The 27,486-nt window shown below is 46.4% G+C and overlaps 1 protein-coding gene across 1 annotated transcript; it reads left to right on the forward strand.

The window, feature by feature from the left end:
* Positions 1 to 8,403: 8,403 nt before the first annotated feature.
* Positions 8,404 to 20,667, forward strand: LOC144096686 (prostaglandin reductase 3-like). Its single transcript, XM_077629527.1, has 2 exons — positions 8,404 to 9,060; positions 17,250 to 20,667. The coding sequence occupies exons 1-2, from the start codon at positions 8,710 to 8,712 to the stop codon at positions 18,021 to 18,023; spliced, it is 1,125 nt and encodes a 374-aa protein (XP_077485653.1). The 5' UTR covers positions 8,404 to 8,709; the 3' UTR covers positions 18,024 to 20,667.
* The last annotated feature ends 6,819 nt before the right edge of the window (positions 20,668 to 27,486 follow it).

A 27,486-nucleotide genomic window follows, 5' to 3' on the forward strand; every position in this document is an offset into this window, starting at 1 on the left:
TAATATTATACTTGACACTGAAATTTCGTTCCAGTATGTAGTAGGGGATCTAAAGCTGGTATTTCGATTAGGCATCACCTAAAATGTATCATTAAAGAAAATGAGAGCATGGTCAGCAGGGCGATTTATTTTCGTGCACGCAAAAGAACCTTGATTGACAAATACACATAACAGACGGCAGTATCACATAATATTCAGCATCCACGCTAGTGTAGATATATGTGCTATGCAGTATTGATGACAGTTGAGAAAAACATGCTCAAGGAAATACAACAGTGGTGTATGTCATAGCCCAAATCAACATCACTTTGTACATCTATGCAGCAGTTTCATGCAAGCGAAAGTTAATGGACAATGGAATCTTAGGCTAAAAGACTGTCTGTTAAAAATTGCCTATTTGTTGTTATAATGACAACGCTACAGCTGCAAGAACTAGCACGTTTAGAGCCCAGTCGCTATTTCCAGAGAAGATGCAATGCGCGGATGCTTTGGAGAATCGTTCCGTTCTGGCCTCGCATGTAAAATAACCTAGAAATGAAGCAGCAAACAACCCTCGAATGATGCCTTCCAACCAACGGTGTCAACCATTTTTTATGACGTCGTGGTTAATCCTTAAAATGAGTTGCCGGGCGAGCTGATATTCCATGCTTACATTCACAGCGCAAAGACGAACACGGACACGAGGGGAGACACCACAAAGCACCGACCTCAACAACGTGAAAATCCCCCAACGAGAATATATATGGTATCATTAATACCGCATAACCATCATCAGGCCGCTTGCTGCTGTTGTACGCGCAACAGCACGCCATAGCGCTTGCACGTTGCGATGAAAGCACGGCGCTGTAATATTCGCTCGCCGAGCGTAGGAGAAAAATGGAGCGGAGTAAAAATTAAAAACACAAGCAATACGCCGGACCCGCGCGTTTCCAAGGGCAACGGCAGGGAGACGAATCGTCGCTCAGGAAATCGGGCGGAGAGCCGACCCTCAGGAAAGAGGCGAGCAAGGGGCGAGGAGGTCGCGTGGCGGCGGCAAAGTTCAATGGTTGGCGGTACTTTCATATTATCAAAGGGTTTTAGCTTCTGGGATTTTTTGCTCACAGCCAACGCCGCCGACGCCGACGACACCAGCTTTTCTGCGACACGGGCCTTTAACGCTGTCGCGTGAAAACTCAGCCGGAGACTCGTTTAGCTGGAATGCATCGTATATTGGCAAATGAAATAAAACCGTCATCCGCTCTCTTACTTTGCAGCGGGTGCTTTTCAGGGTGCAAGACGCGTGCATCTCCCGACGGAGAAAAAAAAAAGGGGGGGGGGGGCACGCATCCTCGCGATAGTGTTCCTGTATATGCTCCCGCAGGTTATATGCTCCCTGCGGGAGCATATACAGGAACACTACCTGGATGGATGGATGGATGAATGGATGGATACGGCTGAACCCTTTACATCGGGCGGTGGCTCAAGCCACCTAGCCATGTCTTGTGAAATTTTACTCCTGTCTTGCTTTTAGCCACCGATCAGATAACCTTCGCTTGGTTACTTCTAACCTCCTAAAATCCACTTTCCCTTCACTATCCCTAAACCCCAATGCATTGGATATTAAGTCAGCCCCGCTGCCTTCCACTGTAGGGTGAAGCCCTTTACAGAAAAGTATCAAGTGTTCAGCCGTTTCCTCCTCCTCTCCGCACGCAATGCACAAAGTGTCTATCTCCTGGTACCTGACTCTATACGTCTTAGTCCGCAAAACTCCAGTCCTGGCCTCAAACAACAAAGAACTTCCCCTACAATTATCATAGATATTTTCTTTGACAATTTCCTGTTTAAAGGTCCGGTATGTTTCCAGTGCCGATTTCGTCAGCATCCCTGTTTTCCACAAAGCTCTCTCTGTTCGCGACGCCCGCCAGCGCCATCTCTCGCTCGCAGCAAGCAAGCCGTGGGTCACGTGAGGCGAGCTCGCGCTGTGACTGGCGCGTTTTATGTGGGGCGGGGCTCCGTCCCCGCCACTCGACGGAAATGTAGAGCAGGGCGCAGCGGCACCGGCCGCCCGATTTGGGGGAAAAACAGGTCCAAAAACCCGCAGCCGACGGAGGGGGATGTTTTTGTATTGTACTGTTAACAGATAGCCAGGAAGATTTGCAAACTTTGGCTAATTGCTGTGGAGAAGAAGGAGACAGTCTAGGTTTCAGTTTTAGCGCAACTAATGGTTTCTTCGGCTGACGGCACTCGTGGAGTTTTCCACGCACTCGTGCGGTGCTCCACGTTCGGCTGGATGCCACTCGTGCAGTGCCTTACGTTCGGCTGGGACGAGCACGACACGAGTGCGCGCCACCGCGCCACCGTGGAGACCGACGGTGGAGCGCGGTGCAATCCCGACGTGCCGCTCGCGCTAGCAGACGTCGCAGGCGGACGATGCTGTTGGCGCAGACAATGTCACTACACAGTGGCCGATAGGAAGCATCGACGAAGAGGAAAGAACGCGAAGCATCACAAATGGGCATATTTTAAAGAAATGTTGAATATTGTAGCGGCTGCAATGCATTTATTCGCGCTGCAATCATGCAGCCACCGGCCGGCGAGCGCTATGCCTTGACCGTTTGAAAAAATTAAAGGTTCGTCAATATTTTTAGTGCGGCGAACGGCAAATGCGGTTCATCTGGCACGCCTGCACTTTATGACATCATACTTTTTGTCAGCGTGAACATAGGTTAAAAGATATATCAATACAGTGAATGTGGGGAGCTGAGATTGGATTGAGAATCGTCGGCAGATATTTTCGGAAGTCACTCTAGCTGCTCTAAAGCGTATGCATCAAAACCAGCGAGCATAACGCCGTGGTGTGTCTGACAAACCTGCACAAGCACAGTCGCAGTATTTTATGAGCATGGTCGTGGTTCCCGCATTGCCCACCGTCGCTATGAACGCCGGTCCTGCGCGCTGTTACTGAAGAGGTTGTTGCTAACTGTACAAATTGCTGTCTGCAGTCGTTGGTGTCGGTCGCTCGTAAAAATGGCCTCTGAGATCTGTGATTTTCTCAGAGGCCACGGTGAACAGAGGGCAGAAAGAGCAACGGCACTCTGAGAATGTTTTGCACGTTCGGCTGAGGTGCAAGTGGACGTGGCACTCGTGTAGTATTTGACGTCACTTCCTAAGCACCGGCACGGAGGCAGTGCGGCTCAGCCGAAGACACCATAAGTCAGGTGTGATGGTTTTCAACGGTACAACTGATCAGGAGCTTACAATACAAGGCCATGAAATACCCTAAGTGGCCGAATACAAATATCTCAGGGTATGGGTAAACGAAGGGCAGATGTACACGGAAAAGCACGAACAGTCTCTCATAGCAAAATGCCGAAGAGATGCCGGGGTAATGAAACATAGGGCATTGTGGGGGTACAACAGGTATGGAGTCCTCAGAGGTTTTTGGAAAGGAATAATGGTGCCGGGGCTTACTTTCGGGAATGCGGTTCTGTGCTTAAGGGCAGCAGTTCAGTCGAGATTAGAAGCAAATCAGAGAGGTGTTGGAAGATTAGCACTATAGGTGCCCACGGGAAAACCACAAACGAGGCAGTACAGGGGGATATTGGCTGGGCATCGTTCGAAGCACGGGAAGCTCAGAGTAAAATGCTATACGAAGAAAGCCTGAGGAAATTGGAGGATAACAGGTGGGCAGCTAAGGTATTCAAATACCGGTATACAGAAAGAGCGTTGACTCACAGTGGCGGAAAAGAACTAGGAAGCTAACCAGTAAGTATGCCAGACACGAGGCGGGAGAAAGAAAGAGCATTAAACGAGAGGTTGAACTAGCGGAAGGTAAAACTTGGATAGATTCAATAGAAAAGAAGCATAGTGTAGAACTGTATCGATACTGGAAAAGGCAGATCAGGAAGGAAGCGTTTTATGATAACCGAAACGGTAGCGCCCTACTCTTTGAAGCTAGGTCAGGATGTCTTAGAACGCGCAGCTATAAAAAGAAATTTAACGAAGACGATGACACGTGAGCTGTGTGCGGTAAATCTGTAGAAACAATACAATAGAACACCTCACACTAAAATGTGATGGTATCTATCCCAATGTCGATGCAGGTACAGTCACTCTTCTTGAGGCCCTATAGAGTTTAGAGATAACAATAAGCACTTAAATATATCTGAGGTGGAAATTAGCAAAAAGCGATTGGAAGATTGTTGGCTCAAAAGCAGAGAGGTGACATAAGGTTAAAAGTGTAGGAAGACGTATTTAAAGAAAATGGCGAATTGTAATAACTTAGAACACATTTAAACAAAAATAAAGGGGGAAAAAAGCTGAGCATGGTGGCAACTGTCATCACCCCGTTTCAAAGGCCGGGAGCGCTCCTATACCTTCCATCCATCCATCCACTTACTCTCACGAAACAATCATGGGCCTAGGGGTGCGCGCGTCGGCTCCGTTTTGCAGCTCAGATACGACCTTGCAAGGCCTCTTATCGTAGTCGGCCACGATTCAGTCGGCTAACTGCAGTTCTTGCGTGCACTTTACCGCTCATTTGAACAGCGCCGAGGTAACGGCTGCTCGAGGAGGCCGGGAAAAAAGCTTTACGAATAAAACAAAGGTGGACCAAGCTACGGCTGCTGCGTGTGTTCGGCCCGATGTCAACCACCCGCGATATAATTAACTCAGTCTTTGCGGACGTCTACGTTTTAGAACGTGCAGCAGATGTCAAATGGCAGGGATGCCAGCAGACAGAAAGTCTGGCATCCAATCTGTGCAGGCCACCTGAGTAGAAAATGTCGGCGGCAGTTACCAGTTACACATTTCTTATTGTGTAAATGGTTTGTGTACCTCCCCCCCCTTCCCATCCTCTCTTCCTGTCCCCTCACCTCTTTCATTTCATTTCTCCATTCTGCATGCTATCCTTTATTTCCGCTGCCATAGCTCAGGAGCTTCAGTATCGATATGGCAGATGCCGGGGCTAGCAAAAATCTTTTCCTTTCTTTTTGTTATTACTTTAATAAAACCACTTACTACTACTACTTACCAGTTATGATACAATACGTACATGGTGCGGCATTATAGCAGAAATGAAATATCCCAAATTCACTGCCACGCAGGTCGCATTGCCAGGGGGACAGAAGATTAGAAAGGACGAGGAGGAATCTAACAAAAAATGCGCTAAAGATAATGCGACGAATCTGCGTTCGCAGTATTGGCTGTACATTTCGCCGTCACTTTATCTTTTCGCTGCTACATAGGCTTCTGGTGAATGATAGAAGCTTCTGGAAAATGAAGGTGGGTGCGAGCTAGGACGAGGCCGTAGGTGCGAGATATATTTTTACTGGTGGGTGCCCGGAGGTGCAACCGCCGGAGGGGGCTTCCGGTGAGTGGAGGCTCCACACAGATCAGGGATTTTTCGCCAAAAGAGGACTATAATACTGCTTATAATGCAATAATAAAAAAGCAGGTGTTGCCGTTTTACAGAATGGTTGCCGATCACCTTATGTTTTCCAGGTCTGAGTTCTGTAAAATATTGTCTTGTGACGTCATGCTCCTCCACGTCGCTGCTGTTCACGTCAAATTATCACTAAGAAAAAAAATTACAGGAGACAGACATGCAGTAGAGAAGAAACGACAAGCGGAGACGCCGTCCCGCCCGTTCTTCTTGGCTGGTCGTCTGCTGTCGTGATGTCCTCCCACACTGATGAATGCTGTTGATATCGCTCTCGAAATGACCGAAATCTCGACAAGCCTTTTGAGTGCTTGAGGGCACTTTCATTTCATTTCATTTATTGAACGCTCAGGACCAAAGGCATTAAAGAGGGGAGTGGTTACAAAACAAAAATACATAAATAGATACAATGCATATTACAGAACAAGTATTATCATCCTCCTTTTATATAATGTTAGCTAGTGCAGAACGAAAATGCTGGTTATCAATTATGTCGACGATATCTGCGGGAAGGCGGTTCCATTCACGTGATGTACGAGGTAAGAATGACTGAAATGCCGTTATACTGTTGCATGTTTCAATGCCAACTTTGTGACGATGATCAATGCGATTTGACACGTATCTGGGGGACGAAATGAGGGAATCGCGTAGCGTGGGGTGATGGCATAGTTTATGAACAAGGCTCAAACGAATTGTCTGCCGGAGGAATGCTAAGAGAGGTGAAGAAAGATTAGCTTTCATGCTTGTTACACTTGCGGTACGGTTAAAGTTGGACATGATAAAACGAGCAGCGTTATTTTGAACCAGCTCAAGCAAATTTATCAGTTTTTCATGATGCGGATCCCATATCGCTGCGGCATATTGCAGATTAGAACGTATTAGTGTTTTATAAAGCAATAATTTCAAAGAAGATGGAGTTTTGGAAAAGTTACGGCGCACGTAGCCCAACATGCGGTTAGCTTTGTTAGCAATGTACTGAATATGGTGCGTCCAGTTAAGGTCAGCAGAAATATGAACACCCAGGTATATATATGAAGAAACCGCTTCTAAGGCAACGTTATTTAGGTAGAGCACAGGCGGAGAGTTGGAAATTCTTGATATTCGCATAATTTCGCACTTATTAGTATTAAGTTCCATTTGCCATTCATTACTCCAAAGAGAAATGTTATATAGATCACGCTGGAGAATGTTAGCATCGTCGGGGGATTTTATTTCGCGGAAAACAACACAGTCGTCAGCAAACAAAAGAATGTTAGATGATACAATGGAAGGGAGATCATTAATGTAAATAAGAAATAAAAGGGGCCCAAGCACTGATCCTTGTGGCACGCCCGAGTAAACTTCGCTGAAAGGTGAGTTAAAATTATTAGCGTAAACGTACTGCGATCGGTTAAGAAGAAAGTATTCAATCCATTTCAGAACATTGTAGTCGATATTCAGTTGGGTTAGGTTTAAAAATAGTAAGCGTTAACATACCTTGTCGAATGCTTTCGAGTAATCTTGGAAAATGCAGTCAGCTTCTGATGCGCGATCTAAAATATGGTGAAGCTTGATGGTGAAGCTGGCAAATTGGAATTCGCAAGAAAATGACCTCCGAAAGCCATGCTGTGCGGGTGTAAAAAACGAATTATACTCGAGAAAGTTCACAAGGTTAGTTCTAATAGTTTGCAACAAGTACTAGTGAGCGCGATGGGGCGATAATTTGTTGGGGATGTTCTATTTCCTGATTTGAATAATGGAACCACCTTCCCGACTTTCCATTGTGTTGGCAGAATGGAACTATAGAGAGTCTGCTGAAAAATCTTTGTTAATATTAAGGAACTGTAGAGAATTGTATTTTTTTTAATTTACCATGAATGGAGTCAAAACCGGGCGATGAATGAAATTGTAGGGCATCAATAGCAACGCCAGATGAATCGATGACAATTTGAGGCATAGTTGGGAAATGATACCAGAGTGTAACGGAATGTTTGGTGTTTGATGTGCGCGAGAAGTTCTGAACAAAAGTTTCGTTAAGTTCTGATGCGCATAAATGAGCCGGAAGAGGGTCACCTGCCGAGTCAGTTAAGTTAATAGATTCTTCGGTCTGCGGGTTGATGACGCGCCAGATTTTTTTAATGTTGGTAGATAGCATTGATGGTAAAGTGTTAGAAAGGAAGTTATCTTTTGCTTGCTTAAGCGCAGTTATATAGGCATCAGCGGCAGTCTTGTATGCGTCCCATGCAGTGAGCGTTACATGGTGACAGCCTGGCTGTACGATATCGGCGCTTTTTTTCTGTTAGATAGGCGTCTTATATGGGCGGTGTACCATGGGGCTTGAGGATTAGAAATTATGGTGCGTCTTGGAACATATTTCTGAGTTAGTTCGTAACTTTGGCCGTGAACATATCCCAGTTAGTTTGCACAGGTGGCTATCAGGCCACGGCTGACAGCGACCGGAGGACAGTAATTTACTTCCGGACGCCATGCTAGCCTTCAGGGCTAATCTTTCCACCCAAGATGTTATGCTGCAACTCAAGGCAGACATGATAGACCCGGAACGTGGAAGAGGAACTTAAGCCACATAGGCTTGGATTTAAACAAGGCTTTCGATAACGTCACGCACGATGCTATCTTAAAGTATCTCTGGGATAGTAAGAAATGTCAATTACATAAAGTCGTTTTTCAGTAACAGAACAGCATAGCTAGCAGCAGGAGAGATAACTAGGAGGAACAGTTCACCTTGGCAAGCATTTCAAACTTCGCGGGACTGGCATCAAGCTTCGGCCGCCAAATGATATTACCTAGACTCTAATCGTACGGCGCAGGTAACTAACTGCGCATGAGTGCCGTGCCCAGCATATTCATTAATACGCTTCGAAGACGATTTATTACCCTGGGAACGTCAATTAGCTCAGGAAAATGAACAAAAAAGAGGGCGGTACTCCCGATTCGGCAGCGCGCGACTGTTTAAAATGCGCGCCATCTCTTTAACAACATACGGGCAGCTACCGGTACGGTGGCTGCCGGTTTCCTTTTTCATATCCTCACACCTAAACGGGTTAACTGTTCGCCACACAGCCGTTTGAAAGGCCACGGGCATCTTCCACGAGGACACCGCCACCAGGGGCATCGTGCGCGCTCCTGAAAGGTCGGAGATAAGCCCGAGAGAGGAAAACAAACGGCCGTGGCGAGCACGTGTGCCAGGCAGAGTCCGTCAGGAACGGGCCTTTCGAGCAAGCAGGAGATACGAGTCGAGCGAGGCGCGGAAAAGTGTTGCACGTGTCCGCTGATAAACAACTGGGTGTGCCATGCTCGTCGCTCGCTTCTCGGCCCGCGCGTTGCTCCGGCGCTGCACGGCCGCCGACGCCCGCAGAGCGACCATGGCCACCAAGAGCAGGGTGCCCGCAGAGTACCGCAAACTGGTGTGCGTCAAGACGACGCCCAAGTTCCGCGAGGCGGTCTCCATCGTGACGGTGCCGACGCCGAAGCCGGGGCCGGGCGAGGTGCTGGTGCGGACCTGCTACGCCGGCGTCAACGCCTCGGATGTGAATGCGACCGCAGGACGGTACGAAGCGGCGCCTAAGGAGCACCCGTTTGACCTCGGCTTCGAGGCGGTCGGCGAGGTTGTCGCAGTCGGCCCCGACGTCGAAGGGCTCGAGGTAACTTGGGCTAACAAATATCCAGGGGGGTGGGCGTAGTTATCCGAGGTAAAAGTTTCTTAATCTGCTGCTTCCTGTATCTGGAACGAGCTGGAAACCTTCTGGTTTGCTGCTGGTTGGAACGAAGGGTCGTTTAAGTTTAGTGCTGGGATCTACTGGTCCCAGAAGGAAGCCTTCTGGTTTTCTGTTGGTGTGCATGATCCCAATAGAGCGCCAAGTTTTTTTGAGTTGGAATTTGCTGGTGCTATAAATCGAAGCTTCTTGTTCTCAACGGTGATGTCTGAGAACTTTTTTGATGTTCACTTGAGAGATTTTTTTTATTGTTTCTGTGCTAATGGTGTTCAATAAACAAAATTTTTCAGCGAAATCTCTTGGATTTCGCCTGCTGTAAATTGCATAAATAGTGCCAAAATATATTGAGGAAACTTGCTTACTATAACCGCTCGACATGAACAGGACAACTCGACTGAATGTAGTGCTTTTGTTGTTGCTCTAGTTGGCGCTTGCTGAGAGGTTCAAAGCTATGGGCAGGGTGTTATACATATATTGTACCACAAGTTGTTTTTTTTTTTAAATTATACTGTTAGCTCATTGAAGGGCTATTACTGGAGTGGATTTCTCTTTGAAACAAAATACAACACAGAAGCAATATATAATTTTGCAACATATTACGGAAAAACTACAGCACAGTATATATACAGTGTTGGTATCATTATCATCATAATTTATTTACCTTTCAAGGCCCTTGGGTTAGGGCATTATTTAGGGGGGGGAGCAGCCGAGACATAATACATTGGTGAATAATAAGCAGAAATACAAGGTACCGCGTTCATGTTACAACTAGACTTCCTTCTGGGACCAGTAGATACCAACACAAAAATTACAGGACCATTCGATCCAACCAGCAGCTAACCAGAAGGTTCCGTGCTTAAGAAAAACCTGGGGAAAAAAGAAACGCGTACAAACACTCGGGAATGACATCCATTATTCTAAATCGTCCATTATTCAAAATGACATGTGGTGAACAAAGGTAAGTACTCATTTCGCACTTTATAAAAAAATAAATGTGTATCCTAAGATGCTAGGTTATCGGAGTAAGTAAGAGCCTTTAAACTAGCAGTAAAAAAGCACTGATGAAGGAAGAAATGATGACTGGATCAGGTAATGCATTCCATGTTTTAATTACTCTCAGTAAAAAGCTATTTTTGACTGTAGCATTGCGTGTGACTGGCGGTTGTATGTACAAAGTGTGACCATGCCTAGAGTGTTGGTCTGATGATTTTGCAAAGAAATCAGATAAATTGATTTAACCCGGTTGTAGACAACTAGGAATAAAAAACTTGGGGGACACTTGACATACCTGAAGAGTGGAATGTGAAAGCATTAGATATCCCCATTGTAGCTACTTAGGTGTTTCTGTGCCAGTTCTAACCGAATTTTCCCGCCGCTGCTTTATTTTCCATTCTTGTTCTTTCTGCCTTCTCTTTCTTCCATGGACAGGTTGTGATGATGTCGCCAGGTCACATGATCTCTCTCTTCCAATCATTAACTTAATTCCCACCTTCCACGGTGGGCAGGTAGCGAAAATGTCACAAGGTCATCGGACCTCTCAATCTGGAGGGCCGGTTTCCACCCGCTCCATTGGGTAGGTCGCGATGATGTCACAAGGTAATGTGACCTATCATGACCAGTCAGTGAATTTTGTGACATGCCGCCATTTTTGCGGAATGCTGTCGCATTAAAATTTTAATTTGTCAAACTTATGCCCCTCTCACATGCGCATCGTTAAGCTTCTTTATTATAAGGGCGAGCGAGCAGGTAAAGGGAGTATTCTCATAAAAAAGCAGTGTCGTTACTACAAGACACAGAGCTGACTTTTATCTGCTTTTTTCTCGTGCCATCGGGGGGGGCCACCACTTTAAGCTTTATTTGTACATTTGCATCCAAATTTTTAAGTGCAGGTAGCACTTTTGTATTTGTGTTAGTTATTTTTCACCACATAATATATTTTTGGTAAACTTGGGCGACAGTTCGGCAGCAGAATCTGTAAAACATTTTACTAATCTTTTACTAAGTGCAACCGTGTTCACATCTATCCCAGCTTCGCTTGCGTTTTTATTCGTGCGCAGTGTTCGCCAGCTTCTGCGGTGACATCATGCCAAATTTCACACTTTCTGACTGTCCGCATGTGTAGTCAGCAAAAGTGTGCTGGTCTCTAGTTCACACAATGCTGCACGTAGTGCTTTGTGTGTGTGCATGTTTCTTGGTTAGTCCTAATTTTTTCGCGCTGTTCAAAATGCTAAACGTTCACCAACTTGCCCAGTTTTCGGTTCTACTGATGTTGCACCTGTTGCACCTGTGCGAAAATGATGCCTCACAGAGGCAACTGAAGTAGCCCTGTAGAGAGTACGTGGCCGTCAGAAAAAGAACAACTCGGCAACTCGTAACCGCTGCCAAATTACTATTTCTTGTAACGGAACATATTTTTAAATATACCAAATGCTTGATGCTCATCGTGAGGAATATTGTGTTGCTCACTGCTCGCTGAGAGAGATCGCTGTGCTTCCTTAGCAAAAAGCTCTCTTTAGCGAAACGCCCTTTGACTTTCCTGCGCGACACCTGGCACAACTCTCTTAATATAAAGAAACATTATCTTAAAAAACTTAACTTGCCCATGTGACAGGGGCATTAGTCCGTAGTCGTAAAGTGGTGCGGTTTGCACTCCTGCATAGTTTATTTTTATTTAAGTACATATTGTAGACCATGGTTAGGTCCAGGCAGGAAGGGCACCTAAATACAATGTAAAATCACAGCAACAAAAAAATACACTATTTAAGAGAAATAGCGGAAGAGTGGATGTGCTGATATTTATTAAATATGAATCTTGAAGCTATTTGCCGAATTCTCTCTGATTTATGACGATTAGTTGTAGTATATTGGTCCCATACTATCTTTGGATATTCAGTAATTCACCTAACTAATATCTTACATGCCAGACTGCTTGCTTCCAGGTTTGTGCTCTATAATTTTCGCCTGAGGCCCTGCAGAAATTTATTTGCCGTGCTGCACAGTTCATTGATGTCCATGTTCGACCTCCAGTCTGGAGTAAATAATAATCCTATATATGTCCTCTTACTGTTTTCAGTTCATGCGCACCAATGCTGTATTTATACTTTAGGGTCACCTTCTTAATTTTAGTCACACAAACTGATTTTACTTGGTTAAGTGCTATTTGCCATTCATTGCATCATGAAGATTTTTTTTAAGTTAGTGGTAATGTCTAGGTAGCAAGTCACTCAAAAATTGATTCCTATTATATACAGTGCAATCATCTGCAAATAATTTTAGTGGGAACTTGACATTAGCAGGCTAAGAATTAATAAAAATTAGAAATAAAAGGGTCCCAATCCACTGCCCTGCGGTACTCCTGACAAAGCCGGCTCGGAATTGAATTCACTTTCATTTCTTTGGACATATTGCTCATGAGAATGAAAGTATGATGTAAACCACTTTGTAATATTTTCATTTCTAAATATTTCGTTAATCCTTGGCAAGAGTTCAGGATGGGATACTTTAGCAAACGCTTTGGTGAAGTATTAAAAATTAGGTCAGTCTGTCCTCGGTTATTTATTGTTTGTGAAAGATAGTGAATGGTTTGAACAAGCTGTGATATTGTGGACATCCCCTTATGTTGCACAAATTATAATAAATTGTAAGTTTAGAGATAGTTTGAGAGATGTTTACTGACTACTATATGCTCTAGCAGTTTGCAGCAGGTGCTTGTAAGAGAAATGGGCCTATAGTTGCCTATGTTTGATGTGCGTCCACTTTTGCAAACTGGAATAATTTTGGCTGGTTGTAGGGTGTAAGAAATGTGCCCTGGGTGAGCGATGATTGAAAGATTGTGGAGAGGTATTTAGCCACCAACTGGGCATACCTACATAAAACTCATTTGGTATGCTCTATGGACTTGTCTAGCGTCACTCTGTATTACCCCTTGCTCTGTGATGCTTTTTTAATTTCTTGTGTATGACTGGCCGTCATCTTGCTGTCATGCCAACTTGCAAGGGGTTGGGACCTCGTCAAGCCGTCCCGAGCTTTTAGTCCCGTACTCCTCCTTTTTCTAAGGAAATAAAATAATTGATTGATTGACTTTGGGATTTCTTGTAGGGTTTACGTATCTCCAAAATTTACAAGATGCTTTATAAAGAAAATTTTTCATTGTTGCATTAAAGAATCTTGCCTTTGATTCCCTAATAAGATGACCTAATTCTTGCCTCATGCAATGAAGTGCATATGTGTTCTTTAATTTTTTGTGTGTGCTTAACATTCAGAAATGTTCTTAGAAGAACATTTCTGTTCTTCTAAAGAAAGGTTAGAAAACGAAGGACTTTATACCAATGGTTTTTTCAAAGAAATCCCTAGTTAAAAGTCCAATACCAGAACTAATAGGCGATCTAATAAGTAATACATCAAATAGATGTGCTATTCTACTTCATGAATTTCCTCTTTGACTAATTGTTTATTAATTGTCAGTAAGCAAATAGGCTGTTATTTCTTATGTAAGAATTTGAATTTGAGAAGCTATTAGATTAGATTCTCTGGTGCTGGCAGGTAGCACTTGCAAGTCGGTCACTGTGACGTGCATCTCCATTTGAAGCACGCATACACTGTCATCCTTTGGGAACGCTGCAACATCAAAGGACATGCTCTACACTTATTGTATACAAAGAGGCAACCTTCAGTCGGCTTTTATAGCTGCTCTGAACAGCGCCACCATACGTATCGGTGGCGAGTTGTTGGTAAGCAAAGCTGTCTAAATAAATATTATGGCTATATATATGTATACAACCTTTGTCCGTAAAGTTTCGAGACTGATTTATTTTTCTAGAATTGATTCCCCAAAGCAAATGTTGGTGCGTATGTGTAGCGCCACCTTTTCGGGCTAGCCTGAGCTATTTATGTTAATGCTGTGGCAGCCGCTAGATAGCACTACATGTAGAAAAATACGTTGTCTCTAGTCGTCGGCGCATTCTACTGTGAGTGAATGTGGAGAGATGGACGTCCACCTCGAACAGCGTGTAAACACAAAATTCTGTGTGAAGCTTGGCAATACAGCCACACAGACGTATGAGTTCCTTCATGACGCCTATGGCAACGAGACATCGCGGGTGCGAGTTTTCGAGTGGCACAAGAGGTTCGTTGCGGGGAGAACGTCGGCAGAAAACGACACAAGGCAGGGGCGCCCTTCAACATCATGGAATGAAAACAACATGGCTCGCATCAGGGAAATCGTACAGCAAGACCGCAACATTACAGTCCGCATGCTATCAGATGCTCACGACATTAGTAAGACAACATGCCACCAAATTTTGCATGAGAACTTGGGGAAACGAAAGCTGAACTTAGACTTGTGCCGCACTTCCTCATACAGGACCAGAAGGACACGCGGGCATCATCGAACGCTGATTTGCTCTCCGAGGCACAGAAGGATGCTGCATTCATCGACAGCATCATTGCTGAAGACGAAACATGGTGTTTTCAATACGATCCTCAAACAAAGAGGTAGAGCGCCGATTGGCGGTCACAAGCTCTCCGGCATCGAGAAAGGTGCGGCGACAGAAGACCAAAACAAAGACGATGCTGATAGTTTTTTTCGATGCCGGAAGTGTCGTACACAACGAGTTTGTCCCGCAAGGGCAGACGTGAATCAGGAGTTTTATATCCGGGTGCTCCAACACGTGTGATGCTGTGCGAAGTCGTCGCCCGGACTTTGGGCATCTGGACAATGGAGCCTTCTCCACAATAATGCAAGGCCACACATTGCTCTCAGCATGACAAAATTTCTGGCCAAGCACAGCATTACAGTATTTCCCCATCCGCTGTACTCGCCTGACCTTTCCCCATGTGATTTTTTCCTGTTTCCTCCTGTGAAGAGAGCCCTAAAAGGTCGCTGGATGGAGAGCGTGGAGGCCATTCAAGAAGACGGCACGACAAAAGAGCTGACAGCCCTGCCAAAAGAAGTGTTTTCCAACTGTTTCCAAGACCTCAAGAAGCGATGGAAGCTGTGTATAGACTGCAAGGGAGACTATTTCGAAGGGGTGCTGCACAAATGATTTCAATGTTAAACACATTTTTTTTTAATGGACTCAGTCTCGGAACATTATGGATAAAGGTTGTATATATTTGTTATGACTCACGCAACACTAAGAAGATTTTTCTGTGACATTCTGTTAAATGAAGACTGCAACAATTGCTGACACATAAAGAAGTTAATTAGTGCTCTTTTTCTTTCTTGGAGACTGATATATTTACATCACACTAACAGTGAAGCCACCGTGGTGGCTCAGTGGTTATGGTGTTCGGCTACTGACCCAAAAGGCACGGGTTCGATCCTGGCTGCGGCGGTCGCATTTTGATAGAGGTGAAATGCTAGAGGCCTGTGTACTGTGTGATGTCAGTGCATGTTAAGGAACCTCAAGTGGTAGAAATTGTCCGGAGACCTCCACTAAAGCATCCCTCATAGTCTGAGTTACTTTGAGATGTTAAACTGCATAAAACCAAGCCAAAAGACGTTATTTTTCAGTGCTACCAGGGCAGCTATACATGTTCCAGCAGCTATGAGGAATGGGCGAATAAATCATTCGAACTGGGGTCATTAAAAATCCCACTTGGATATCTACAACTCCGAAGCTGATAATGAAAAAAAAGAGAAACTAAACAGCCGACTATAGTCAGATACAACTTAAGTCTGCAGTGAAGCTCCGCCCACATTCATGACCGCCTCACAGATTTCCTCCACGACAGAAATGTAGACCGTTGTTAGACCTCTTTTTCTTATCTAAATAAAAAACTAATCACAAGAAAAAAATTATAGGAGCTAGAATTTTTCTACCTGGCTTGTTTAATATAGTCAAACATTAAGAAGTTTATTTCGTTTACTATTGCGATGGACCAGCGAAGTAATACAGTATGCTGTGGACCGTGGTCCAGTGTTAGCAACTGCTGTTTTTTAAAGTTGTATCCTACTATAGCACTATGGTGGGATTAATAAAAAAAACACTGGAAAATTAGTGTCCCGGGCTGTGCCACTGTGCATGACCAGCTTAATGCAATTAAAAATGGACAAAAATAGCATAAAATATAGCCAAAAAATAAGTGTCCAGTAGTCATACAAAGTATCTGCAGTGACCACACAGAACTCCTCCATCACAAAAAGTAGTTTCCTGTTAAAGGGTGCAGCTGGCAAGGGCAGGGTTAATCGGAGAGACATAGGAGAGGCCTTTGCCCTGCAGTGGGCGTACTCAGAGTGATGGTGATGATGAAAGGGCCTCAGAAAGTTGCGGATTGTCTGGGATGTTAAAGGACATTGCTTCACAAGTATCCTCCAGCAAGAATTTTTTAAAGTATTTTGTGGAAAATGAGTTATATGCAGTAAAAATTTGAACTTCCATGTCTCTGCTCCTTTCCCTCTCCTCTCTTCAATTCTCTCATGCCAAAACATCCCCACTCCTCCACCGGCCCCAGCCACTCGGCCCTCCCCTACCTCCTCCGGCTGCTGGCACGCAGAGTGGCCGTGGCCGTGGTAGCTGCATGACGTCTGAATTTGGTACGGTGAACCAGTGATAACCTCCAGCTTGTGATGTCACTTGCACGACGTGACGTCATCTGCCAGGTTTCGCTTGAAAGCCCGGCATTGCATGTCACCGCGAGGTGCGAAAGCGGGAACTTTTAAAACTGTGTTGTAAATTTCCCGCTCGCTTTTGAGGTCTCATACGTAGCACAGATGCTCGATGGCCTGTACTCTGCATAGTGTAGTAATTTTAAAGCCATGCTCAAGCACTCTTTCCTGTGTCCCTTTAAAGCCTTTTGTTACCTGAACAAAAAGCTAACCACCATAAATAAGCTAACCACTGGATGAAATTATGAACTCAGGAATTTTGATGCCTCCAGGTTGCACACATCAAAATCTGATCTTGTTTGCTGTTGTGATTGCTCAGCAGAGTAACACAAGATGGTGCCTCGGACCATGCCCATTGTTACTAACTGCTGCTTTTAAGTTGTATCCTACTATAGCTCTAGCGCAGTCGATCGCTACCATTGGATAGAATGGCTGTTAATCAGGGGAACTATTGGAAGAGAAAAGTAAATAATCATTACGTGTTTTCTTGCACTCATGGTGGCCGCAGGTGGGCAACTCTGTGGCAACGACCAACTTCCCCCGGTTTGGTGCGTTCGCCGAGTACCAGTGCGTGCGCGCGGAGCGTGCATACCGCGTGCCGCAGGCCATACCCGAAGTAGTTCCTCTTCTGGTGAGCGGCCTGACGGCTGCCATCGGGCTGGACCAGCAGGGCCGCATCAGTGCTGGAGAAGTGGTGCTGGTGACTGCAGCCGCAGGTGGCCTGGGCCATCTGGCTGTGCAGTACGCGCGAGCTGCTGGCTGCCGCGTGGTGGCCACCTGCTCATCAGACCAAAAGGAGGCCTACCTGCGCAGCCTGGGCTCTGAGGTGGTCATCAACTACCGCACCCACGACCTGGCCACCGAGCTGAGCAAGGCGTGCCCAGACGGCCTCGATGTCGTCTGGGAGACGGTTGGTGGGGAGACCTTCAACGTGCTCTTCAAGAAACTGCGCCCGCGTGGCCGCCTCGTGGTGGTGGGTGCCATCCAGGGCTACCAGGGTGACAAGGTCTTCCCCGAGGTGGACCTGACCAACCTGCCCTACCGGCTTCTCGCGCGCTCAAGCACATTGGCGGGCTTCTTGTTACCCCACTACGCTGACTTGTACCCCGAGTATATTTCTAAGCTGTACATGATGCTGCAAGATGGCACCCTTGTGCCCAGGGTCGACCTTGGGCAGAATGCTGAAGGCGGAGAGCTTAAGGGCGTCGAAGGGTGCATCCGTGGCGTGGAATACTTACACTCAGGCAAAAGCATTGGCAAGGTAGTTGTCAAGTTTGTCTGACTACCCACAAATATGTCCTATCTCTTAATCCTGTCTGCTGGAGGGAAAATGCGGATAGAGAGTCTAAAATGGCTCAGAGCACTGCGTGGAATATGCACGGCCTGCCTTTGGTTGCTCTGTTCAAGAACTTTGCTAGAGGATAACCTCCCTTTTGTGCTTGTTGCAGCTGACCTCAGTGCGGAGCCACATTTGACCATGGTCACGGGTCATTTCTAAAATGGTACCCAGTTCTTGCAGTGGCATGGTATGAAAGCCTGAGTGCTGTTTATTTTCGTTTGTTTCTTGGGGTCTTGTTCAGGTAGCACTGCACTAGTGTGCACAATGATTTGCTCAGGCTGAATGCATCCTGCATTCAAATATTTAACACTATGACAAGCTTGGCAACCTGGTAACTTCAAGTACTACCACAAACAAGTGGACGTTCTCGCATCACAACCTAGCAGTTCCAGGCAAAAGATGTCCCACATGTGTCTGTGTTGTTGGAAGGAACCACCTTATACAGCACTAGGCAGTGTAGGAGACCCTCTCGAGAGCTGATGGCGCCACTGTTGTATGTTTTAGCCGGAAAGTGTAGCATTACCTGCTGGATTGTCAAGGCCACGTATGCAGGTAGGTGGATGCTTTCAAGGAATTGCATTACCTGTGGCCATGTGATCTGGGCTGCCACTGTGATGTTGGTTGTGGTGCAGGTGCCGCTGTCACTTGTATTATTTTTTTTTTGCCTGAGAAGACTGAAAAGTCTGTTTGTTTTTTTTGTGCACTGAGCACCCATTCAATTTGTTCCTCAGAACTTAAAGTATACAACAGCTGTATCTTACCGGTACTCACCTATGAGGCAGAAACTTGGAGGCGAACGGAAAGGGTCCAGCTTAAGTTAAGGACAGTGCAACGCGCTATGGAAAGAAAAATAATAGGTGCAACGTTAAGAGACCGGAAGCGGACAGAATGGGTGAGGGAACAAACGCGTGTTAATGAAATCCTGGTTGAAATCAAGAGGAACAAATGGAACTGGGCAGGGCATGTGATGCGAAGGCAGTATAACTGCTGTTCCCTAAGGGTAACAGAGTGGATTCCAAGAGAAGGCAAGCGCAGCAAGGCAGCAGAAAGTTAAGTGGGCTGATGAGATTAAGAAGTTTGTAGGGACATGGTGGCTGCAGCTGGCAAGGGACAGGGTTGATTGGAGAGACATGAGGGAGGCCTTTGCCCTGCATAATGTCAGGCTGCTGCTGCTGCTGCTGCTGATGATGATGACTGGCTGCACAAGCCACGCATCTCCTTTGAAGGGCTGTGTTATTGGCCAGTTTGTGAATGTTCTAAAAGGGTGATTTTGCATGATAAACAGAAGCTGCAGCAAGGAGCCCTATGAGACATGTACTCGTTCCCTGTCATGGCATATTTGTAAATACTGTGCAGGGAGCACTTGAGTGCCTTAACCAAGCAGCATTATGGTGAGCTGAGTGCCATCTTACTGCCACCTCACAAATGTATGTACAATATTGAAATAATATGCATATTTGCTACCTTGTCTTAACCTTGTCTTAACAGTGTAATGGCTCAGGCTAGTGGGTAGTTCATGTGAACACTCATGGTGTGGACAAATGCCAGTGTGGACAAGAAGAGAAGCACAAGACAAAAGAGCTACTTTTTGTCTGTGTGTCTTTTCTGGTATATATGTGGTAGCAAATTTTAGTTGAATCAATAGATTGTCAAGAACGTTCTAATGTTTTTCATTGAGTGCAGCCATTGTGCCGTCGTCATTAATGGACCTGTTGGGCCCTTTCAAGGTGCTCCATAAATATCAGGGAAGCCCATTAAGTGGCTAATGTTGCTCACACATTTTTTATTCAGTTTTGTGCAGAGCTATGTGCAATATATGTGACACTGCAACATGTCTAAAAGGTGGAATCTACGTATTCAGATTTCGTTTTGCTCAGGTAGCAAGGGGGTAGTTCTTGTGTATTAGTGCTGGTGCAGTGTACACACAGATGAATGCACAAGTGTCAGCGGTGCATACCAGCATGCTCAATGAGCACCTTTTGCAGTAAGCCATCATTGTAATCAGAGTGCCAAGTAGATAGGCAGGTATGCACAGTTTAGCATGCCGAAGTTGCATGTGGGCTATGAGAGATGCCGTATTGGAGGGCTTTGGATTAATTTGGACAACGTGGCGTGGCGGCGTTCTATAATGTGTGCTGACATTGCTAAACACACGGGCATTTTATACAACACTGTAAGGGTCCCGTTCTGCAGAAAAGCCGGCGTCGGTGTTGCCGTTATTGTAACCAAAAAATGCATATTGGTCTAAAAGGTGACGGCATTGCATGTGGAGCAAGAGATTTGAAAAATGAATAAAACACTAGAAAACTGGTGATTAGAGGCTTGCAACATGACTCAGGCATCATTAAAACATGTAAATTTATAAAGTAAATGAATTGTACATAAAGAAAATTTGGGTAGTCTGGCATCGAACACCTGACATGCTACTGCTATTCTGTGCAGGCACTTTTGTAGAGCTTGGTTAATTAAAGTGGGCCTTCACGTAATGATTGTGATTCTGCAGGAGGAAACAGTATCCGTGTCTGTGTGGGCTGAGGGAATCGCTCTTGTGTCATGCCATTAAAGGCCGAGCTTAAGTGCCCCCCGATTTTTTGTGCTTTGCCTGTTCTTCGCCTTTGAATAGGATTCGATGCAGCACTAGAGGTGGTGCTGGAATAAAGCAGTTAAACGAAATAGGTGCTGAAACCCCAAGCACCAATAACCCAAAAACAAAAAATGTGGAGAAACTGAAGCAGCAGTGGTACCGTGGGAAATGCACTCCAGTACTCAAGTTTTTTTCTTTTTTTTTGTGCTTCAAAGTCTGGATTGGAGCGAAAAATTACTCACTACTGCAGTGCTCATTTTGCATTTCTATATGAAACTGGCAAGTCCTTTCGTGAGAAGAAAAAAGGTAAGTGATCATTTACTGAATGAAAAAGCGAATTTGTACAAATCTCTTCTGGACCATACTTTCTCTGCTGGGCGATTCCATGAGAGATCAAACTGCCTAAATATTTCAAATTTTTAATTTTCTTGATTATTTTATAAATTTTGCACTCGTTATTCAGTAGGCCAACAGTGAATTTTGTTTTGTGAAAATGCTAATATTTGAGGAGGAGAAAAATATTATAAAAGATGTCAAGGCAGAGGCAGCATTTTCAAGCACAGCTCGATTTCGCAAATTTGCAATGACATAATCTAGATGTGAAAGCCATAATGGATATATTTTTCGTGCTAAATATACAGGTGTGAAGGAATATGTCCGGCTTATTTGTGCCATTTTGAGGGAGTTGTCATTTACTGAAAATATTTCGAAAACGAGACAGCGCTATATTCAAGAATTATTTCTCGGAAAGTATAAAGCACATCTCCTTCAAATTTGCACAATAGATAAGCATAGATGTGCTAAAAGAGCATGCCGACGTTCATTGTTACATAATATAGCGGAGTGCAAGAAGTATTGCCTCAAATCTGGCACTTTTGAATATATGTAGTAGTGTTTTTCAAAAAAAAAAAACCTGATCTCCAGTTTTTCTTAAAACTTTTTAAATAACTGTCTACAAGGAGGCAAAAAAGAATACGAACGAACATGTTGCATTATTTTGTTTCCAACAGTGTTATCCTAACTCAACCTTGAAGCTTTTTGAGCATCGGCAGGAGCGCTTAATTGAGGGGCCGGAAGCAGCAAATTATGTCCTCCGCTGCTCTAAATTTTCCACAGATACTAATACTCAGACCTTTTCCATCAAGAGAGCATACCCAATTGCTTTTTGTGGACAAACACCAATCTGTGACATAAGCAGGATTTTTTGGGCCGCTATCCCAGAGTGTGGGTAAAAATTGGGAGTGCGGCCCATAGGATTGCATGTAAACAAAAGCTCTCAATGTGAATTTATGACTGCACGGTGCACTTATAAGGTTTTGTTTCATTAAAAAAAGCTGGCTACATTGTAGAAAGGAATGTGGAAGTATACAACGTCATTTCAAAGGCAATCCTTTTTTTTTTAAAACATCACAATATGTGCTTGCCAGAGACATTATACAAATCCACATTCTGCACTATAGGCTCTTATCATTGTTTATTAATGAAGGACGACCTCATTTACTCATTTTGGAGTCTCTGTGATGGGCAAAAGCTTAAAGAAAATTGTATATAAGTTAAATGAATGCCTACTCCAGCATAGCTATAACCAATCCAGCATATAACAGCATAACCAATCAAAATGAACAGTTGGTAAAAAAGAAACCAAGATGTATTCTTAAATCAAACACGAATTAGAAAAGAAGATTAGCCACGGTATGCCTGGAGTGGAATGACAAAGCGGGGGCGCCTGGGTACACACACGGCTTCATAGATGCACTGAATTACATACGAAACTTTTCTTTACATGCATTCCTCCGGGCCACACTCCCAGTTTTTACCTGCAGATTGGGGTTTGTCCACAAAAAGTAATTAGGTATGCTCTCTCTTGATGGAAAAGGTCTCAGTGTTGGGATTTGGGGAAAATTTAGAGCAGCAGAGAAAGTTTTTACTGCTTCCGCCCCCTCATTAGGCACTCCTGCTGATGCTCAAGAAGCTACAAGTTTGAACTTGGATAACATTGTTGTAAACAAAATACTGCAACATATTCTTTTTCATCTCCTTCTAGAGACTTGTTTCAGGAGTTTCACGAAAAATTGCGGATAGGGTTTCTTTTTCCTTCTATTTCTGAAAAACACTGCTAATTAAAAAATGCTTTATTTAGGGCAATACTTCTTGTACTTCCAATATTATATAACAGTGAAAGTATGTACACTCTTTTAGCACCTCAATTCTTATCTACTGTGTAAGCTTGAAGGAGATGTGTTTCATATTTTCGGAGAAAAAAATTCCTGAAAATAGCCTCATTTGAGACACGCCGTTTTCGAAATTTTTTTCTAGTAAGCGACAACCTCTTCGCAATGCCAGAAATAAGCCTGATATATTCTTTTTTAACTGTACTTTTAGCATGCAAAATACATCCATCATGGCTTTCATATTTTTATTCTTATGCGATAGCAAATTCGCGAAATTGAGCTCTGCATGAAAACGCTGCCTCTGCCATGATGTCGCTCACAATATTTTTCTCCTGACGCATTAGCATTTTCACGAAATGAAATTCACTGTTGCCCTACTGAATATGCACAATATACGTAATAATCAAGAATATTAACAATTTCAAATATTTGGCCAGTTTGACCTCTCATGGACCCTGCTTTTAAAAATGGAGTGTAATAAGAACACAGCACACTACTAATACAGCACACCACAGTAACAAGCACAGCGTCACGATCGAACAACCAGCGGAACCGTCCAGGCACAGATCAGAGGCCGCGTTCAGTCTAAAGCACGCACAAGCGACCGAGCGTTCGGCGCTCGAGCTTCGCAGTGTTCGGCGCTTCTCGTCATCTTCTTCGTTGAGCGCCAGCCTCTGAAGATTCTAAAGCCCGTGTCCAGTCTTACAATTCCCCCCGGGCGAAAGGGCACCATCCTGGCGGCCTAGGGCGATGTGACGACGGCGGGGTCGTAGTAAGGTTTGAGTCGGGTCGTGTGGACAATTTCGCGGTCTCGGCGGCGATGATCAGGGGATGGCGTAAGGGGTTCGATGAGTTAATTGACGGGGGATGTCTGCTAAAGAATACGGTAGGGTCCCTGGTACTTGCTAACAAGTTTGGAGAAAAGGCCGGGACTTGAGGAGGGTGCCCAGAGCCAGACCAAAGAGTCGGGGAAGTAAGCGGGAGGAAGTGCAGGGGATCACGGGTGTTTTTCTGATGCTGCTGGGCGTGAGAAGTGAAGGACCGGGCAAGCTGTCAGCATTCTCCGGCATAAGTTGCGGCTTGAGAAAGAGTTGTAAAATCGGAAGCATCAGAGCGGTAAGGTAGAATGTTGTCCATTGTGCAAGAAGGCTCACGGCCGTACAGTAGAAAATACGGAGAGAATCCGGTGGTAGCTTGAGCAGCGGAGTTATAAGCGTATGTGACAGAAGGGAGAACGCGGTCCCAGTTACAATGGTCGGAAGCAACATACATGGCCAGCATGTCGCCGAGGGTGCGATTAAAACGCTCAACCATGCCATTTGTCTGGGGATGGTAGGCGGAGCTGGTGCGGTGAACAACGTTGCATTCTTGAAGGAGAGCTTCTACAACTTCTGAGAGGAAGGCCGGACCTCTATCACTGAGCAGCTCTTTGGGCGTACCATGGTGAAGAATGATGCGATGGAGAATGAAGGATGCAATGTCGTGGGCTGTAGCGGATGGTAAAGGCGATGTTTCAGTGTAAGGTGGTCGATGGCAACGATGATCCAGCGGTTCCCGGTTGATGTGCTGGGAAGAGGGCCGTAGAGGTCGATGCCAACATGCTCGAAGGGCTGCGTTGGGCAAGGCAGCGGCTGCATAGGAGTGGCGGGGGATAGTTGCGGCGGTAAAGGAGATCGTCTCGGATGGCGAAATGGTGGGACTGACGACGGAGAGCACGGGAAGGAGGTCGACACGATTGGCCAGATAGGAGATCAAAAAGGCAAGTGATCCACGGGTCTGCGTTGCTCGGAAGCCCTATCAGCGAACTCAAACTTCAAAGAAGGCAGGGCGGATATACAAGGCGCTGCCTCAGATGGTACAGGGGAGCGTGAGAGGGCGTCAGCATCGGCATGGTTGCGGCCGGAACGATAGATAACGCGAATGTCGTACTCTTGGAGTCGCAGAGCCCATCGCGCCAGTCCAGAGGGATCTTTCAAAGAGGACAGCCAGCAGAGGGCGTGGTGATCGGCGACAACGTCAGAAGGGCGCCCGTACAGGTAGGGGCGAAATTTGACGATCGCCCAAAGGATGGCTAAACACTCCTTCTCGATGACAGAATAGTTGGCTTCAGCTTTTGTGAGGGTCCGGCTAGCGTAAGCTACAACGTATTCGTCAAAGCCTTGCTTGCGTTGAGCGAGTACTGCACCGAGGCCGACGCCGCTGGCATCGATGTGGAATTCCGTCGAAGAACGAGGGTCGAAGTGACGCAGAATTGGTGGAGTGGTCAGGAGGCGACGGAATGTCGTAAACGCTTCATCACAGGCTGACGACCAGGCCGAAAGGTCGTGGGTGAAAAGGAGCTTGTTCAGGGGGTCGACGATAGTGGCAAAATTGCGGACAAAGCGGCGGAAGTAGGAGCAGAGGCCGACGAAGCTGCGGAGGTCTTTTACAGAAGTGGGCTTTGGAAATTCGGCCACAGCTCGCAACTTGGCCGGGTCCGGGAGAACGCCATCCTTCGATAAGACATGTCCGAGAATAGTGAGCTGCCGAGCTCCGAAGCGGCACTTTTCAAATTGAGTTGGAGGCCAGCGTCGGCCAGGCAGTGAAGAACACTCTAGAGGCGCTGGAGGTCAGACGAAAAGTCCGGGTAAAAGATCACAACGTCTTCTATAGGTAACAAAGGCATGTGTGCCATTTAAGCCCTCGGAGTATGTTGTCCATCATGCGCTCGAATGTGGCGGGTGCATTGCAGAGGCCGAAGGGCATGACATTAAATTCATAGAGCCCGTCGGGTGTGACGAATGCAGTTTTTCGGCGATCCGCCTCTGCCATCGGCAGCTGCCAGTAACCAGAGCGCAAGTCCAATGAAGAAAAGAACTTAACGCCCTGCAGACAGTCGAGGACGTCGTCGACACGGGGGAGAGGGTAAACGTCCTTGCGTGTAATCTTATTCAGACGACGGTAGTGCACGCAGAAACGGATGGAACCGTTTTTTTTCTTGACCAGGACCACTGGCGATGCCCATGGGCTGTGCGACGGCTGTATCACGTGGCGCTTGAGCATGTCGGTCACCTGCTGGTCAATGATGCGGCGCTCAGCGGCTGACACGCGGTACGGACGTTGGTGCAAAGGGGCATGGGTGCCAGTGTCAATCGAGTGGGTATACAGGTGGTTGTGAGGCCCAATGAAGGTTGCTGGTAGTCAAACGAAGCTTGAAAACGCTGCAGAACGGCTACAAGCTGGTCTCGTTGGGTAGACGTCAGGGCGGCGTCGACGGAACTGTGAAAAATATCTACAGACGACTGATTCGTGATGGGAACAGGCGTAATGGCGCTGACGTGAAGGCCGGCCGCGCTATCGACGAGGAGGTATGCGGAGGCGGGATCGAGAACGGCAACGCTACCAAGCGATTGGCCACGGAGTAAAGTAATAGGGCAGGAGAACGGGTTGGCCACATAAATAGCGCTGGAGCCACGAACAAGGCAGCAAAACAGACTTCTGGTCAGCGCATCGTAAAGAAGGGTATAAGTCACAGTTGCATCTGAGAGCGCAGCACAAGAAAGAGGCACCAGCACTGAAGAGAAAGGTGGAACGCCTGTGTCCTCTGAGACGACCACAGTAGCGGCAGCAGCACCTGTTACGTCCAAGGGGGCGTCACTGTAGGGCGACAAGTCAAGCTGAGCACGGGCGCAGTCAATAACGGCGTGATGTGAGGAGAGGAAGTCCCAGCCAAGGATAACGTCGTGAGAGGAGCGGGCGAGGACGATGAACTCGATCGTGTAGGAAACGTTCCCGATGAGTGGGTGGGCGGTGCAGGCGGCTAACGGTCGAATGTCCTGAGCGCTGGTCGTCCGGAGAGAAACGGGAGGAAGGGGCGTCGTCACTTTTTTGAGTCTGCGCCAGTGTCAGCAAGTGCTTCGACGGCGACTCCTTCAACGAAAACGGTAATAATATTGGCAGGCGCAGAAACAGGTATTGAGTGAGCCGCTGGTGACGCAGTTCTTGCCTCCGGAACTGCGGTGGTTAGTTTTCCGCGTGGACGGCTGGTTGGCGACGGAGCATTGGAGCACGGGAACGACGGCCAGGAGACGGCGAGCGGTGGGAGCGGGGATGTTAACTAGGAGAAGATTCCGGAGGCGGCAAGTGTGACGCAGACGAGGACGACGGCGGAAGGTCGTAAGTCGGCTCATGCCTATAATCGTAGGGACGGTGGTCACGACTGCGACACAAACGAGCCACGTGACCAGCGACGCCACAGGCATAGCAAATAGGGCGGTTGTCTTGTGTGCGCCAGGGGATGAGTGGCTGCGGCTGTGATAGGGAGCGGACAACCGGGCGGTAAGGTGGGGTTGCAGGTCGCTGGGGTTCTAACTACCGGGTAGGTGGCCTGTAGACAGGGGCAGCAGGTGAGGGCCGCGACCGCACCACGGCATCGGCTTACGTCAGAGGAGCCGCGATCAGGGGTGGCTGAGAAGGAAGTGGCAGGACTTCAGCGACCTGCTCCTCGATAACACGCTGTAGGTTGGGAGTGAGCGACGGCGCAGGCGTAGGCGGGCAGGTAGACAAAGATAGCTGGCGTGCGACTTCCTCATGTACAAACTGCTGGATGCTCTGGAGGAGCGACTGTTGGTCCAGAGCACCGTCCCCTGGCAGAGCCAAGCTGCAAAGTGCG

Source organism: Amblyomma americanum, chromosome 7 (genome assembly GCF_052857255.1).
Source record: "Amblyomma americanum isolate KBUSLIRL-KWMA chromosome 7, ASM5285725v1, whole genome shotgun sequence".
NCBI classification, from domain to species: Eukaryota; Metazoa; Arthropoda; class Arachnida; order Ixodida; family Ixodidae; genus Amblyomma; species Amblyomma americanum.